The 12,775-nt window shown below is 50.7% G+C and overlaps 5 protein-coding genes across 5 annotated transcripts; 4 read left to right on the top strand and 1 right to left on the bottom strand.

Moving 5' to 3' along the window:
* Positions 1–2,355: 2,355 nt before the first annotated feature.
* Positions 2,356–5,115, top strand: Aud_008219 (putative cell wall proline rich protein; the record flags this gene model as incomplete). The annotated part of the gene is made up of 1 exon (XM_043293096.1): positions 2,356–5,115. The coding sequence occupies one exon, from the start codon at positions 2,356–2,358 to the stop codon at positions 5,113–5,115; it is 2,760 nt and encodes a 919-aa protein (XP_043149031.1).
* An 842-nt stretch (positions 5,116–5,957) lies between these two features.
* On the top strand, positions 5,958–7,358 carry Aud_008218 (25S rRNA (uracil2843-N3)-methyltransferase; the record flags this gene model as incomplete). Its single annotated transcript, XM_043293095.1, has 1 exon — positions 5,958–7,358. One exon carries the CDS (start codon positions 5,958–5,960, stop codon positions 7,356–7,358), a length of 1,401 nt encoding a protein of 466 aa, XP_043149030.1.
* Positions 7,359–7,648: 290 nt separating this feature from the next.
* On the bottom strand, positions 7,649–8,547 carry phb1 (prohibitin subunit PHB1; the record flags this gene model as incomplete). Its single annotated transcript, XM_043293094.1, has 2 exons — positions 7,649–8,167; positions 8,224–8,547. The coding sequence occupies 2 exons, from the start codon at positions 8,545–8,547 to the stop codon at positions 7,649–7,651; spliced, it is 843 nt and encodes a 280-aa protein (XP_043149029.1).
* A 262-nt stretch (positions 8,548–8,809) lies between these two features.
* Positions 8,810–9,516, top strand: Aud_008216 (ubiquinol--cytochrome-c reductase subunit 8; the record flags this gene model as incomplete). Its single annotated transcript, XM_043293093.1, has 4 exons — positions 8,810–8,841; positions 9,012–9,037; positions 9,210–9,387; positions 9,462–9,516. The coding sequence occupies 4 exons, from the start codon at positions 8,810–8,812 to the stop codon at positions 9,514–9,516; spliced, it is 291 nt and encodes a 96-aa protein (XP_043149028.1).
* A 1,593-nt stretch (positions 9,517–11,109) lies between these two features.
* On the top strand, positions 11,110–12,596 carry Aud_008215 (spermidine synthase; the record flags this gene model as incomplete). Its single annotated transcript, XM_043293092.1, has 5 exons — positions 11,110–11,140; positions 11,372–11,552; positions 11,621–11,768; positions 11,821–12,061; positions 12,316–12,596. 5 exons carry the CDS (start codon positions 11,110–11,112, stop codon positions 12,594–12,596), a joined length of 882 nt encoding a protein of 293 aa, XP_043149027.1.
* Positions 12,597–12,775: the final 179 nt, after the last annotated feature.

The following is a 12,775-nucleotide window of genomic DNA, read 5'->3' as shown; positions in this document are numbered from 1 at the left end:
CAGGATGTCCATGAGTCTTGCCTTATACCTTGGCAATTGCTGACAATGATACATAGATACCTCCCTGGAAAGATAAGTACTTGTACTTCTTACTAGAGCTGAAAGCCTCAGGTTTTATGCCAAGGAGGGGGACGTAGCCTGATTCATCAGGACATCCGTCAGGAATGTGTCAATTGCCAAATGCCTGACACTTGCCTCGATTATCCATAACGGCGAATTTAAGCAGTCCGCAGTCCGCAAAGATGCGCCATATCTACGTACTACCTTTACGTAGCCGCTCATACTCCACTTGCCAACAAGGGGGCTGCTCAGCATCCGGCCCATGCCAACACTCTTCAAAATTGGGGGTGATATATTTGCTCTGGCTGTACAGTTTGCGTGTAGTGATCCTGAGGAATACAAATGCCACATTAACCGTCAAGGCATCTGGCAATCCTATGAAATCGAGTCCTTCAGAAATGAACAGTTCAAGTGGCTGTGAAAACTAAGGAATCAAGCAGAGCAGGGATCACCAGATCACCGTATTAATGATGTGCCTGGTAAAATACACTAGACCATTGTAAGGTTACTACTACTAGTTCACTTCTGGTTCAAGGTTGGCTTCATGCGACTAGCGGTGGCACTCAGCCGGCTCTTGCCAAGATGAGGGAGATTTCGACTTGTCTTTCTGCACTGCTGATTGGATACGCTGTCAGGAACGGGCATTTGATGCAGTTGGTGCCTGGAGGGATTTCTCCGAGAGTGTTCACTTCGGAAATGATCATAGGTAATGTTACGGTGTGCACTGCAGCTATTGACAATTTTAGATTATGAGATGCATTTAGTCTAAACCATAGTCGAATTCTAACCTATTATTGATTGATTATTATTATTATGATCTCTGCTGAATAACAGTATTAAACCACAGGTGACTTAATAAGATTTGGCAGACTTTCAAGGGCGTCCGTGTCTTATCCCCTAACCAGGGTTGAGCTGCTCATACACCCAGTGGCAACGCAGGGTCCATGACGCTTTCACCTTGGAGATGTTCCAGTTACAATCAAAAGAGGGAATTTTGTATGACACTCACATGTTGACTTGTCCATCCCAGTCCTCAAGGACTCGAATTTCTCCCAGGTAAATCCTGTCTCGGAGATGCACGAACCGAACTCCAACAAGGGCTTAGCAACGGTCGGTCCGAGTGACCGCAGCCAACTGGGTCCGCTTTATCATTCACTACCTTGGTTTCCTGTCTGCTAGGTTCTTAAATTGAATGATGATGGATCATTATTCATGAATATTTAATAATACCCAGCTAGCCTAGTTCGAATATCTATGAATCATGGGAAATTAGAACCTAATAAGTTAATAATAACAGCTGATTCTCGTACCCCGTCCACCTGTCAGATACCTGTTTTGCAGCAGTTCGTAAGTCTTCCTGCCACACATTGTCTGGTGAGGTGGGTTTCTGATCGGTTGGAGCGGGTAATACCGTGTATTGAACCGGTCAGGTCAGGTACAAATTACGCTAAGGAAAGTTACTAACTGTCCTTGGACCCCCAGGCCCCCAATCTACCCTGCAGAACGGCCAATCAGTGTGTGCTGCCCTCCACACATTCACCCTTCTCCTCCCTCTTGCTGTGGCTCTCTCTCGCTGCCTTTCGCTCTATCTACCCGTCATTCTGTCCGCCCGCAAATCAGCCTTTCTCTCCTCCTCCGTTTCCGCCGGTTGCTCCATCCTCGTCTTTTCTTTTTCCTGTTGTCTGCTAATTCTACCAAGTCTGTTACTCCCGCCTCTTTACTTCCCCATCCTCATCCTCGTCTCCTCTTGACTTCCCTCATTTTCCTTCTCTCGCTTCCTTTTGCTCTTTCCCTCTTTCCGTCCCCTCCTCTTCTTCTCGTCTCGAAATTTCTCCCTCTGGCCCTTCTTGTGGCCGTCCGCTCCTTAAACCCAAACAACAATTCAGATCTGCGCTGTCATCAACAACTCCGGTCGTCATTTGAACTCACTGCGCATATCGCCTTACTCAAATCGACTCGATTGTTGGATATTGGAACTGCAGCCCTAGGAATTGTTTTTCGACTTTTATTTCCCTTCATTATCTCCCCTTTTCTTCTGTATCTCGCAGACCGAAACTTGACTTTGTTTGATTGGGATCGTCGCCTTCGAGCTTGTGGAATCTTTCAACACATTCAATGGTGTCTTTGCGAAGGTGAAGACCTCCAGACATCTCCAGGCTTTCCAATATACCAAAGGAAAGTCACTTGGTCTGGAGGTCCCTGTGCGTCCGGATCAATCAACTGTGGATATCTTCTTTTCACGGAGTTGGGCGGATTGTTGTTTGGACCTGCATGTAGTGCTGTCCACTGCTAATCATGGCTTCGATCTCTCTGCCTCTGCCACCTCAGTCACCCGCAGTCTTGTCTCAGCATTTCGATTCGCCTGGCCCATCTCCCAGTCGACACAGCCGTCGCAATTTAAGCATGGCCACGCCTCTTCCCAACCCACCATTCGTCTTTCCGGCTCGCGATCCAGAAACCCCGAATATCCAGCCGTCCGCGGCGCCTGAGCCAAGAAGCAGAATTCCTCCCCCTCTGCCAGCCTTCTCCTTCAACCCTGGATCGGCCCATGCCACGCAATCCTTAGTTCCCCCGGCTCGAGCTGGTGGACACCGTCGGCGACCTAGTGAATTCATCGGAGGAGATCAGTTAGTCGTTTCGGGAGGGACAGAGTCCGGCCAGAGCAACGATGAAAACTCATTGCCAGGTCCTGCTAAACTCCCTACTCCTGGTCCTGGGTTCAGTGCAGGTGGGCCCGGACGACGTCACCATGCCCATCGACGATCAGCAGCGGTCTCTGGTGTAGACCTTGCAGAAATAACTAAAGCGCTTGCGCCGAAACCGGCAGGAAGTACACCGCCAACCCCAGCAGACCCAAGGCGTGAAAACGGCGCACATGAGGAACAACACACGCCCGTCTCCTACTCAGCGATACCTCTGAGTCGACCAACACCTCCAGCCTCTCCCCGGATTCCGTTCGCTGGAAGCTCGCCCAATCGGGTTAACAATGAGTCCCCAGATCGATCGCCTGCTAGTGGACAACCAGTTTTGAAGTCGAAATGTTCTGGACCCATTGGCTCCCACCAGTCACAACCGGTTGCTAGAAATAGCGGAAAATCTGGCAAATGTGGTTCTCTCGCAGCTAATGAGGCGGCGCCCTCTGCTCCTGAAAAGCTATCCCCTAGACCCAGGACTGCCGATGCGCTCTTGATGTTTGATCTCGGTGGAAATGCAGTCTCTGGCGATGTATCGCAGGTGAAGCGACCGTCCTCTGCTACTGGACACTCTCGGGTCCACAAAAGTCTGTCTTCTGGACTTCTTGATGCAGCTATTGGGAAGAAAAATCGAATTGGTGACGACAGTCACTCAATGAACTCTTCTCGGCGTTCATCATCCACGGGGACATGCTCGGATACATCTGGCGATGACCATGATGAATCAGCTGAATCTCGTGCCTCGAAGAAAAAGCGATCCAAGACTAAGAAGAGGCAAAAGAAGGTACGATCTTGGGCAGGCTCGATATTAATCCGTAGCAAGGGCAAGCGGCATCATCCGAAGAAGGAAACTGGGGGAACAAACTCTGAAGTTCATCCACCGGCCATCACCAGGACCAACTCTGACCTTGGTTCGGGGCTGGAAGTCGATTTTGACGATGATAACATCGTTGTTATCCGCACTCCCACAAATCCCAACGCCCCCGAGTTGAGCCGGGCGGACCTGGAGACTAATGCGCCGCCGTCATTTGAAGACTCCTGGAAGCCAAGGAGCTTCTACGAGCAGGGCGTACAGGATGATACTCTCAGTCCAGTCATCGACTTGGATGCAGCTCTAGGACCCTTCAACACACCTGATATGCGTGCCGATAGAGTTGTCGGGAGTGGATTTTCTGCTGTATCCCGACGTATGTACAGTGGTGGACGACGAGGTGAATTCGTCGGGCCTGAAATGCGCTATCATCGACGTGCAGAAAGTGCTCCGGAGATGCCTCCTTTCGATCGCAGTTTTCTCAACAACCGCCTTATCAATTCCTCCACTCTGGAAAATCCTGATGTTTTCTATGAGGAAGAGGAGGACGCCTTTTTGGCGGCTACTAGTGAATCACCGAAGGAAGAAGATCAGGCAGCCTCCAAATCTAATGTCGTCATACAGCCCGATAATTCAGACCAGATAACAGTGCATAGCAAGGCCACCTCCGACACGTTGACTCGAAGGTCGGCGGATGCCGGATGCAGCACAGAGCGAGCTGGCCTTGGCATCCAGAACGACGAGGGAACAGGGCCAGAATCCTCCACCCCTGCTCCTGCGAGCCAGGAGACCTCTGGGGATCCCGGAGTATCTGCGCATGAGAGGGCTGTTGACCAGCTCCACAGTGCTAAGAATCCTTTCACAAGCCACCCAAAGAGCCCGGTGGAAATCATCAAACACGAGAATTGGCCGAACAAACCGCCAGTTCCCCCCAGTCCTGAGATATCACCAAGGTTTCTGCCTGCTGACACCCGGCCGGCGACGTCTCCTCTGGAACTCACTGGCACCATACCCCAATTTTCCCTGCAGAGTAGCTGTTCGCTCTCTCAATCTTCCTTCCCGTCTCCGGACTTCACTTTGTCTTCTTCCGATGCTCCTCGCTCTATCACAACAGCTTCGACAACAGATCACAACTTCTCCAATCCATCGTACAATCCATCTGTGGATTATCATCAGGCTTCTGTGGATGATGTGCCCTCTTTGACCAGCAGTGTGTCGACCACAACAAATACGTTGAATCGGTTCTCAGGAACCTTCTTCCATCGTTCTCGACTTTCCACTGACCGCTCAGCTTCTTTTTCTGCCGCCGGTACTCGCCGCAGCAGTCAAGCTCACAGCCAGAAGAGGTCAAGCTTGGCTAGTTTATCCAAACTCGTTGGTGGTCCTCATGGCGAGAGAAGCAAACTGAGTTACGAGGAAAAGCCCCCAAGTGATGTTCTCGAGAAGTCGAAGAAGAAGAGCCGTCGTATCAGCCGTCTCGTGCATTTTTGGAGGACGAAAGACAAGGAGAAGATGAACGCGGAGGCTGTTCGAGAAGATCAGCGGTCATGAACAGTTTCCGCCACTGCAACGATTTCACTTTAATTCTGTACATATTGATCCACATTATGAACGATGCAGTCCGCATGGTCTTTGCAGGTTCATTCCTTGCGGGGCCATTCCAGCCTTTCTGCTACTTTCCCATTTCGGTTGAGATTACTGACGAATCTCTTTTCTTCGGCATGCCTTTTAAGCGTAAGAGTATGATGCTCTGTTTCAATTTCTTGTCCCTCGTTGATGTCCGATTGTTATTATGGGCAAGCAATGCCGTTGCATTTACTTCTGTTCATTCATTATTAGCCTCTTTTCTTCCTTCTAATCTCTGGCGGTCATTTGCGCATTCGCCAACATCGTTGCACTGACGGTGGTGACCACATTATATGGGCGCTTCTGTTGTTTCTTGTCCCATGATGGATATGCCTCTCGCATTCATCCAGGCTTTTCAATTATCTTTGGCGTTACAAACTGCACATTTGTGAGGCTACAGGTCAGTGAATCTACACTCCAATCGTCGTTGTCAAATAGGAGACAATTACATTTCGAGAGCTTGTTGAGGTCGATTGAAGGCCATGTAGTTCTTGGACGTAGGTCTGCATTACGAATTATGTCACGTCTGTTTCCTGCAGACTATCTTATTTCGAATGTGATACTCGGTTCACAATGTAAGAAACATGATGAATATTATTAACGTTGTAGACAGTAAACTTCAGGTTGTCAAGCCGACATAAATCTAGATTTAAATCGGTGGATGACGGGCCGAATACCAGGCAAAAAATACATAACCAAAAGCCAGCCAGCAAAAGGAAAAACAGCAACCCAATCAAAAGCCGCAATCTGCGACAATATTCTAGGATATGGGACAACCAAGATCAGGTGCTTCAAAGAAATCCACCTCAAAGAACCCCCAAGGTCGTGACAATCGAAAAGAAAAGAAAAGGCCGCAGCAGAGCAAGCAGGAAACAGCACAGTCACGACATGACCAGACCAGTCAGGATGGGAATCAGATCGATCTATCCGCCACCATCCCGCTGACACTCCAGCAACTGCTGCTGAATGTATTCAAGACGGCTTTACTTACAAGTGACGGGCCGCATAACCATAACCACGACCATGACCATGGCCATCAAAATGAACATAGAGCACCAACGCCGAGGGCTGAGACTGACAGCGAACCTGAGGCTCAGACAACCGCGCCCGCGGGAAAGGAAGAATTAGATATCAAGTCTCTGGTCCAAACTATCAAGTCCCATTTGTATAATCGGGACTTTGACTCGGCGTTTACTGATGCCGACGAGGACCTCTTGCGCGCTTACGCGCTGCGATGGAGTGCGTCCCGCGCGCTGGGGTATGCGGGGATCTTCAAGTCTGTGTTGCGGACGTTGCTGTGTGGAAGTGGTGGAGCTCAGATCCAGACCCGGGCGAAGGAGACGAGCCATATCGTCTGTATTGGGGGCGGGGCCGGTGCTGAGATCATGGCGCTTGCGACTGCGTGGCGAGATATGATGGACGAGACCGCGCTCTCGGATGGGGTTGGTACGGTTTCGTTGGAGGACAAGAGCGGCGGTCAAGGTCAAAATCAGGACACGGCTACGGCTGCGACTTCGTTGCCACGGCCAGGGCTGGCTGTTACGGCTGTGGATATCGCCGACTGGTCGAGTGTTGTGGACCGGTTGGCGCGGACGATCCGGTCTCCCGCTGTTCCGGGCACAAAGTCGCATCCTGCGCCATTACAGTCGGAGAGGGCAGACAGCTTCGTTGTCAGATTCGAACGCGCGGATGTCCTCTCGCTCGCTGAGGAGGGATTAAGGAAGATACTGCATTTAGACGACGCAGCCGCACCGGCCCGCACGGTCCTGGTTACGCTCATGTTCACGCTTAACGAGCTCTTCTCGACATCTATGGCCAGGACGACGGAGTTCTTGCTCCGTGCGACGGATCTGTTGACAGCGGGGACTGTCTTTCTGGTTGTTGATAGCCCGGGTAGCTATTCGACTCTGAAATTGGGAAAGTCGGCGAAGAAGGATGCGGAGGCGGATGGCGCCTCGGCGGCGCCGCAGGAGAGACGATATCCGATGAAGTTTCTACTAGATCATACGCTATTGTCGGTTGCGGCGGGAAAGTGGGAGAAGATCTGTGAGCAGGATTCACGCTGGTGGCGGAGAGATGCGGCCAGGCTGCGGTATTATGTTGGTGAAGGAGCGGGTTTGGAGGATATGCGGTTCCAGATACATGTCTATCGCAGGTTGGCTGATTAGGGATAGGCAAGCCAGATCACTATATGCGGAGGCTACGAGATAGGGTTATGACAATGATACCATATGTGGAACTTGTAGAGAGGAATGGATATACTATTGCTACAAGTAAAGCTATGAGTAAAGAGAAACAGAGGAACAAGCATACAGCATCAATTCGCCAGGAGATCATGCAAGCCCAAATCCCCGTCCTGTTGGGATTAAATGAGATCAATACAATAAAATGTCACATTAGGTGACCAGCCTCATGTCTTGTTTTCTTCAATCGCCCGGACTTCTTCATCCATCGTCCCTTAATTCCTCAGACCCAGCAGGAGACTTGTGCTCTTTCCACCCTCCTTGCCTTCGTTGCCTGGCAGGTACGTGACGTTGGGATTATTCGCCAGCGTCTGAGCAATCTCCTTTGTGGCATCGATCCGACGAATCTCAATAAGACCACTACCGGCTTTGGCGACGGCCTTGCTGATGATCTCGGCACTCTCGGCTTCACCCTCCGCACGGATAACGTTCGCCTGGCGCTCCTGCTCGGCTCTCTCGACAATGAACCGGGCACGCTCGGCGTCCTGCTGTGCGATCTGCTTCTGCTCGACAGCCCGTGTGAACTCCTTTCCGAAGGTCATGTGCGTAATGGAGACATCTTCCAGGGCGATGTTGAACTGTGCGGCACGCTTCAACAAGTCGGTGCGGATACGGTTCGAGACGGCCTCTCGTTGTGTGATGAGCTCTGCGGCGTCGAACTGAGCCACGATGGCTTTGAGGACTTCGTTTCCGATGGAGGGGAGGACACGCTCGTCGTAGTCGGTACCGTAGGTCTATCCTACATGTAAGAAAATGCCTCGGTTCAAGGCTTCGAGCAGCGTGGACTCACCTGGTAGATGACCGGGAGCTTCGGGACATCAGGGCGATGCAAGACTCGCAGGGTCAAGCTCACCATCTGCAAGTCCTTACTTCCCGTTGTAGTGGAGATGTTGCGAGGCTTGGTTCGAACATCATAGATAATTGCCTTCTGCAGCCAAGGGACCAGGAAATGTGTACCCTCGTTGACGACCTTCTCCTGGACACCGCTCAATCGGTCGAAGATGACTGCCCGTGTTCCACCGCGAACGTCGTAGATGGAAGCGTTGAAGATCATCGCACCCGTCGCCACGGGGATGGCGAGCCGGTAAAGATTGTACAGACCGTTAGCCGCCATGATGGATGAGATGGAATGTGATGGGAATGAGTCGTCAACACTAATAGAAGGAGGTCGTGTACTGCGGTCTCTCATTTGATGATGTCGGGCTTTTCGCATGCTGACCAAATCGGGACTAGCGCCGGACGCAGGGCCAAACCTCCCAACTTCGCCGTTTTGGCCCGAGTCGACCTCGTCTGTCTTTCTGCTGCTGTCCTCGCCCTGTGCTACTCATCAACGTTTGTTTTCTCTGCACTTTTCGGTCCTTCCGGCAATATTAACAATGGGTGGTTCTCTTGATCCTAAGAGCGGAATGTAAGTTCCCTCGAATTGCGGTCTCAGGCGGCTTTCATATCCCAACGATCCGTGGGCGGCTGTACTCCTTCATCAGAGGAGGACGGCGGCTGTCGACTCTTCTTTTCGTCCTCAATAGCCATTGACACAATATTGATTTATTGGATGCGCTGACAATATGTTTAATGTAGTTTTCTCGGCGACTGGGGTGACCTCGGTAGGTTTATGGACCCCGACCTCAACCTGTGAACAATTTACTGCATCACGACTCGCATTCGGATTTCGAAGACGCTTCGAGACCCTGAGACTGCTCTGAGCAAACTCGATTACCGCAGAATGCGACATACGATATCTCAGCCTGTGCTAATACTCCGTTTCTTGCTCCTTAGGTTGCACGACTCCCCAGCGCATTGCCACCTACTCCCTGTCTTCCAACCGTCAGCGCCCTCTCGCTGGTGCTTTCCACGCTGCCATCTTCAACACCTTCCGCAGATTCAGAGGCCAGGTTCTCTACGTCGTTCCTCCTTTCGTGGCCGCCTACGCCGCCATGAACTGGGCAATTGAGAGGTATGCGCCCTCTTGCCTTGCGTCTCACTGCGCTCCTTGGCTTCAAACCAGTTACTGATTGTCGCTCTGTCTAGAAACGAGTACCTTAACTCCAAGCCCGGCCGCCTGGCTGAGGGTGCTGAGGAATAAATGGATGCCTTTTCTTTACCTTGAAAATGAAAAGTGGGATCTGAATCAAGCCGTTGAAGTCAGGAGGGTGCTGTGTGATTGCAATGTACAGTAACTAGAAAGCAATCAATTGTTCTGTCTGTCTAGACTGCTTTTGGTAATGGTCGCGTCTGGTTATTGACTTTACGAAATCGGCATATTTGCCTATCGCCGCCATGGAAGTATCGCAATTAGCACTAAAATATGTTTGACAGAATGCTAGTATATTGTTGATATACAGAGCGAAAGTATGTAAGAGGTTGCGATATGATAGACTTCTTGACCTCTGTAGGTAATATCATGACTTTAGGACAACTCTTATTGGTTCAATTCAAGTTGTCCGCCGTCGCCTGATTTCTCAGGCTTCCGTCGACACTGCTATGTAGCGAGTGCGTCTAAACATCTTCGAAGACTCTACGAACTCCACTTAGGCTGCTCAGTAGGTATCATAGGCATCTTACTGCGCAGCGGTACAGTTCCACCCATGTTTGGTTCAGTGGCTGGGTTGGAGCAAGCCCGATCGGTTTTGGCTGAATGCCACTTCATATCCCAGGAGTCGCTCGAAGGAACCCTCTCGCTGGGGCATACTATCCCATGGACTGCAGCCGTAGGGCCGGATAGTTCGGACGAACCCCTGCATCTCTCCTCATGAGACTGTTGGTCACATACGGACGCTGCTGTTTGGCGGCAAGTAGGGACGTGTACGGGACGCCTACATATTGGTGGAGCGGTCAGACTTTGACGGATTGAAATCACATCCGAAAGATCGTCTGGACTATATTCCAATTCTGCATGACCCGAGAAATGGGAATGTACATCGTGTACAGTTTTCTTGCTGCTCGTGGAACGAATCCCGATCCACCTAGATGCCGAGGAGATACTACTTCCGATAGCTGAAATACATATCAAATTCATGTAGCAGCTTCCGATTGAAGATGCGTGAACCTTTGGCTAAAGGATAATTATGGACGAACTGCCCTATACTTGGACGATTGAACGGTAATCTCCAGGCAATTGAGGTCTTATTTTTGACAGGACGGGTGCCGCTTATCGCAGTATGAGGGTGCCACATATGCGGCAGAAGATGGTCGGTGTCATAACCGTCAATGTCACCAAGGAAGGGGAGGGAAACTAGCTAGCTATAGAAGGAGAAGCTGGTCAGAGGAGATGTCAAGAGGTAAAAGTCACATACAACTATGTACGTAGGGCACTTTTGGAGTATCCGCAATTATTGGAGTAGTAGAATGGCCCCACCGTGCCCAAGAAATCTCTCTCGGCCCATCAGAACAGAATTCTCAACGATACAAGAGGGCAAGGCAGAAAAATAGCACAGGAAGGGTAGACTAAAAGAAAGTGAAGAGAAAAAAACCTGCCCACATCTCAAGTCCCATCAGGCAGTCAGGCACCCAGGCCAACCTTCCCACCCCCCACTCCCGCATGCGATTCTTTTGCTTTTCTTTTGCTCCAAAGACTTCATTTCTTTCTTCTTCTCTGCGCCTGTGTCTTGCTTCTCCCTCTCCATCCTCTGTTCTTCGTCTTCATCCTCCTTGTCGACGTCCCTTCCACTCCATCACCATGTCCGAGATAACTCACCCCACTATCAAGGGTATGTTACTTTTTCTTCACGTATCGTCTATCGATCTTTATCGGTGCATCACCATCAGCCCCTCCATCACTTTGTGCAACTACCCCGCGTCAAGCACATCGCCAATAATTCCCATCCTATCCACCAATGGGTTCTCTTCAACCTAAATATACCTCAGTCTACTACCAATTGCTTTCCTGAACCGCTTGCTTTATGTGTTGTCTTGAATCAATTCCGCTGACAACACCTCAGATGGCTGGTTCTCCGAGCAGTCGAATATGTGGCCCGGCCAGGCCATGAACCTCAAGGTCAACCATATCCTGCACCACGAGAAGTCCAAGTACCAGGATGTCCTTGTCTTCGAGAGCACCGACTACGGTACCGTCCTCGTTCTGGACAATGTCATCCAGTGCACCGAGCGGGATGAGTTCTCGTATGCTTTCCCGCCCACCGGGCAATTGTTTCTGGCAGCTTCTAATCAAGTTTTCTTTGTCACTACAGGTACCAGGAGATGATCACTCACCTGGCCATGAACTCCCACCCCAACCCCGAGAAGGTTCTGGTCATCGGTGGTGGAGATGGTGGTGTCCTCCGTGAGGTTGTGAAACATGAGTCCGTCAAGGAGGCCATCCTGTGCGACATTGATGAGGTATATTCTATCTACAATAGATCTGAATGATGTCGATCGCTGACTTGTCAAGGCTGTGATCCGTGTCTCCAAGAAGTACCTCCCCGGCATGAGCATCGGCTTCCAGCACCCCAATGTCAAGGTCCACATCGGCGACGGCTTCCAGTTCCTCAAGGAGCGCAAGAACGAGTTCGACGTCATCATCACCGACAGCTCTGACCCCGAGGGTCCCGCCGAGAGCCTCTTCCAGAAGCCCTACTTTGAGCTCCTGCGCGATGCTCTCCGTGATGGAGGTGTCATCACCACACAAGGTTGTTCGTCGCCTTTCCTTACTCTCATCTGCCCTTTGTCACTTTACCTTCTCCCGTCATCTCCTCTTCTTTCCTCTCCTTTCTTTCCTCCCCACTTCAACCCCCCAAACTTATCTTCGTTATCTGTATTTCTATCTGTATCTGTATCTGTTTCTGTTTCTATCGAAAAACAAGAAAACGAAGCTGACTTGTCTACGTCCCAAACCACCCGACTCCCCGCCCGGGATCGGTTTGGGTTCGTGTTTTACCTCTCACAGCCGAGAACCAATGGCTGCATCTGTCTCTCATCACCGACCTCAAGAAGGCCTGCAAGGAGGTCTTCCCCGTTGCTGAATATGCCTACACCACAATCCCCACCTACCCCTCCGGTCAGATCGGCTTCATGGTCTGCTGCAAGGACCCCAACCGCAATGTCCGCGAGCCCGTCCGCGCCTGGTCCCGCGAGGAGGAGGAGCGTCTCTGCCGCTACTACAACCAGGACATTCACCGGGCCAGCTTCGTTCTGCCCAACTTTGCCCGCAAGGCTCTGGATGCATGAATCAAAATTACGCTTAGCATGTAAATGTAATTACTCAATGAAAAATGATGTTCTTCATGATATCAAGCTTTTGGATCTGCGGTGTATTCTCTTAAGGGACGTTCATACTGACTACTACTCATGAGCGCGATGAGCGACTATACTATGACATAATTGTATTTTGATCCTCTAAATCTAGA

This window comes from Aspergillus udagawae, assembly GCF_001078395.1.
Source record: "Aspergillus udagawae IFM 46973 DNA, scaffold_6, whole genome shotgun sequence".
NCBI lineage: Eukaryota > Fungi > Ascomycota > Eurotiomycetes > Eurotiales > Aspergillaceae > Aspergillus > Aspergillus udagawae.
The sequence above is the reverse complement of the archived record's forward strand: the minus strand, read 5'-3'. Positions and strand labels throughout refer to the sequence as shown.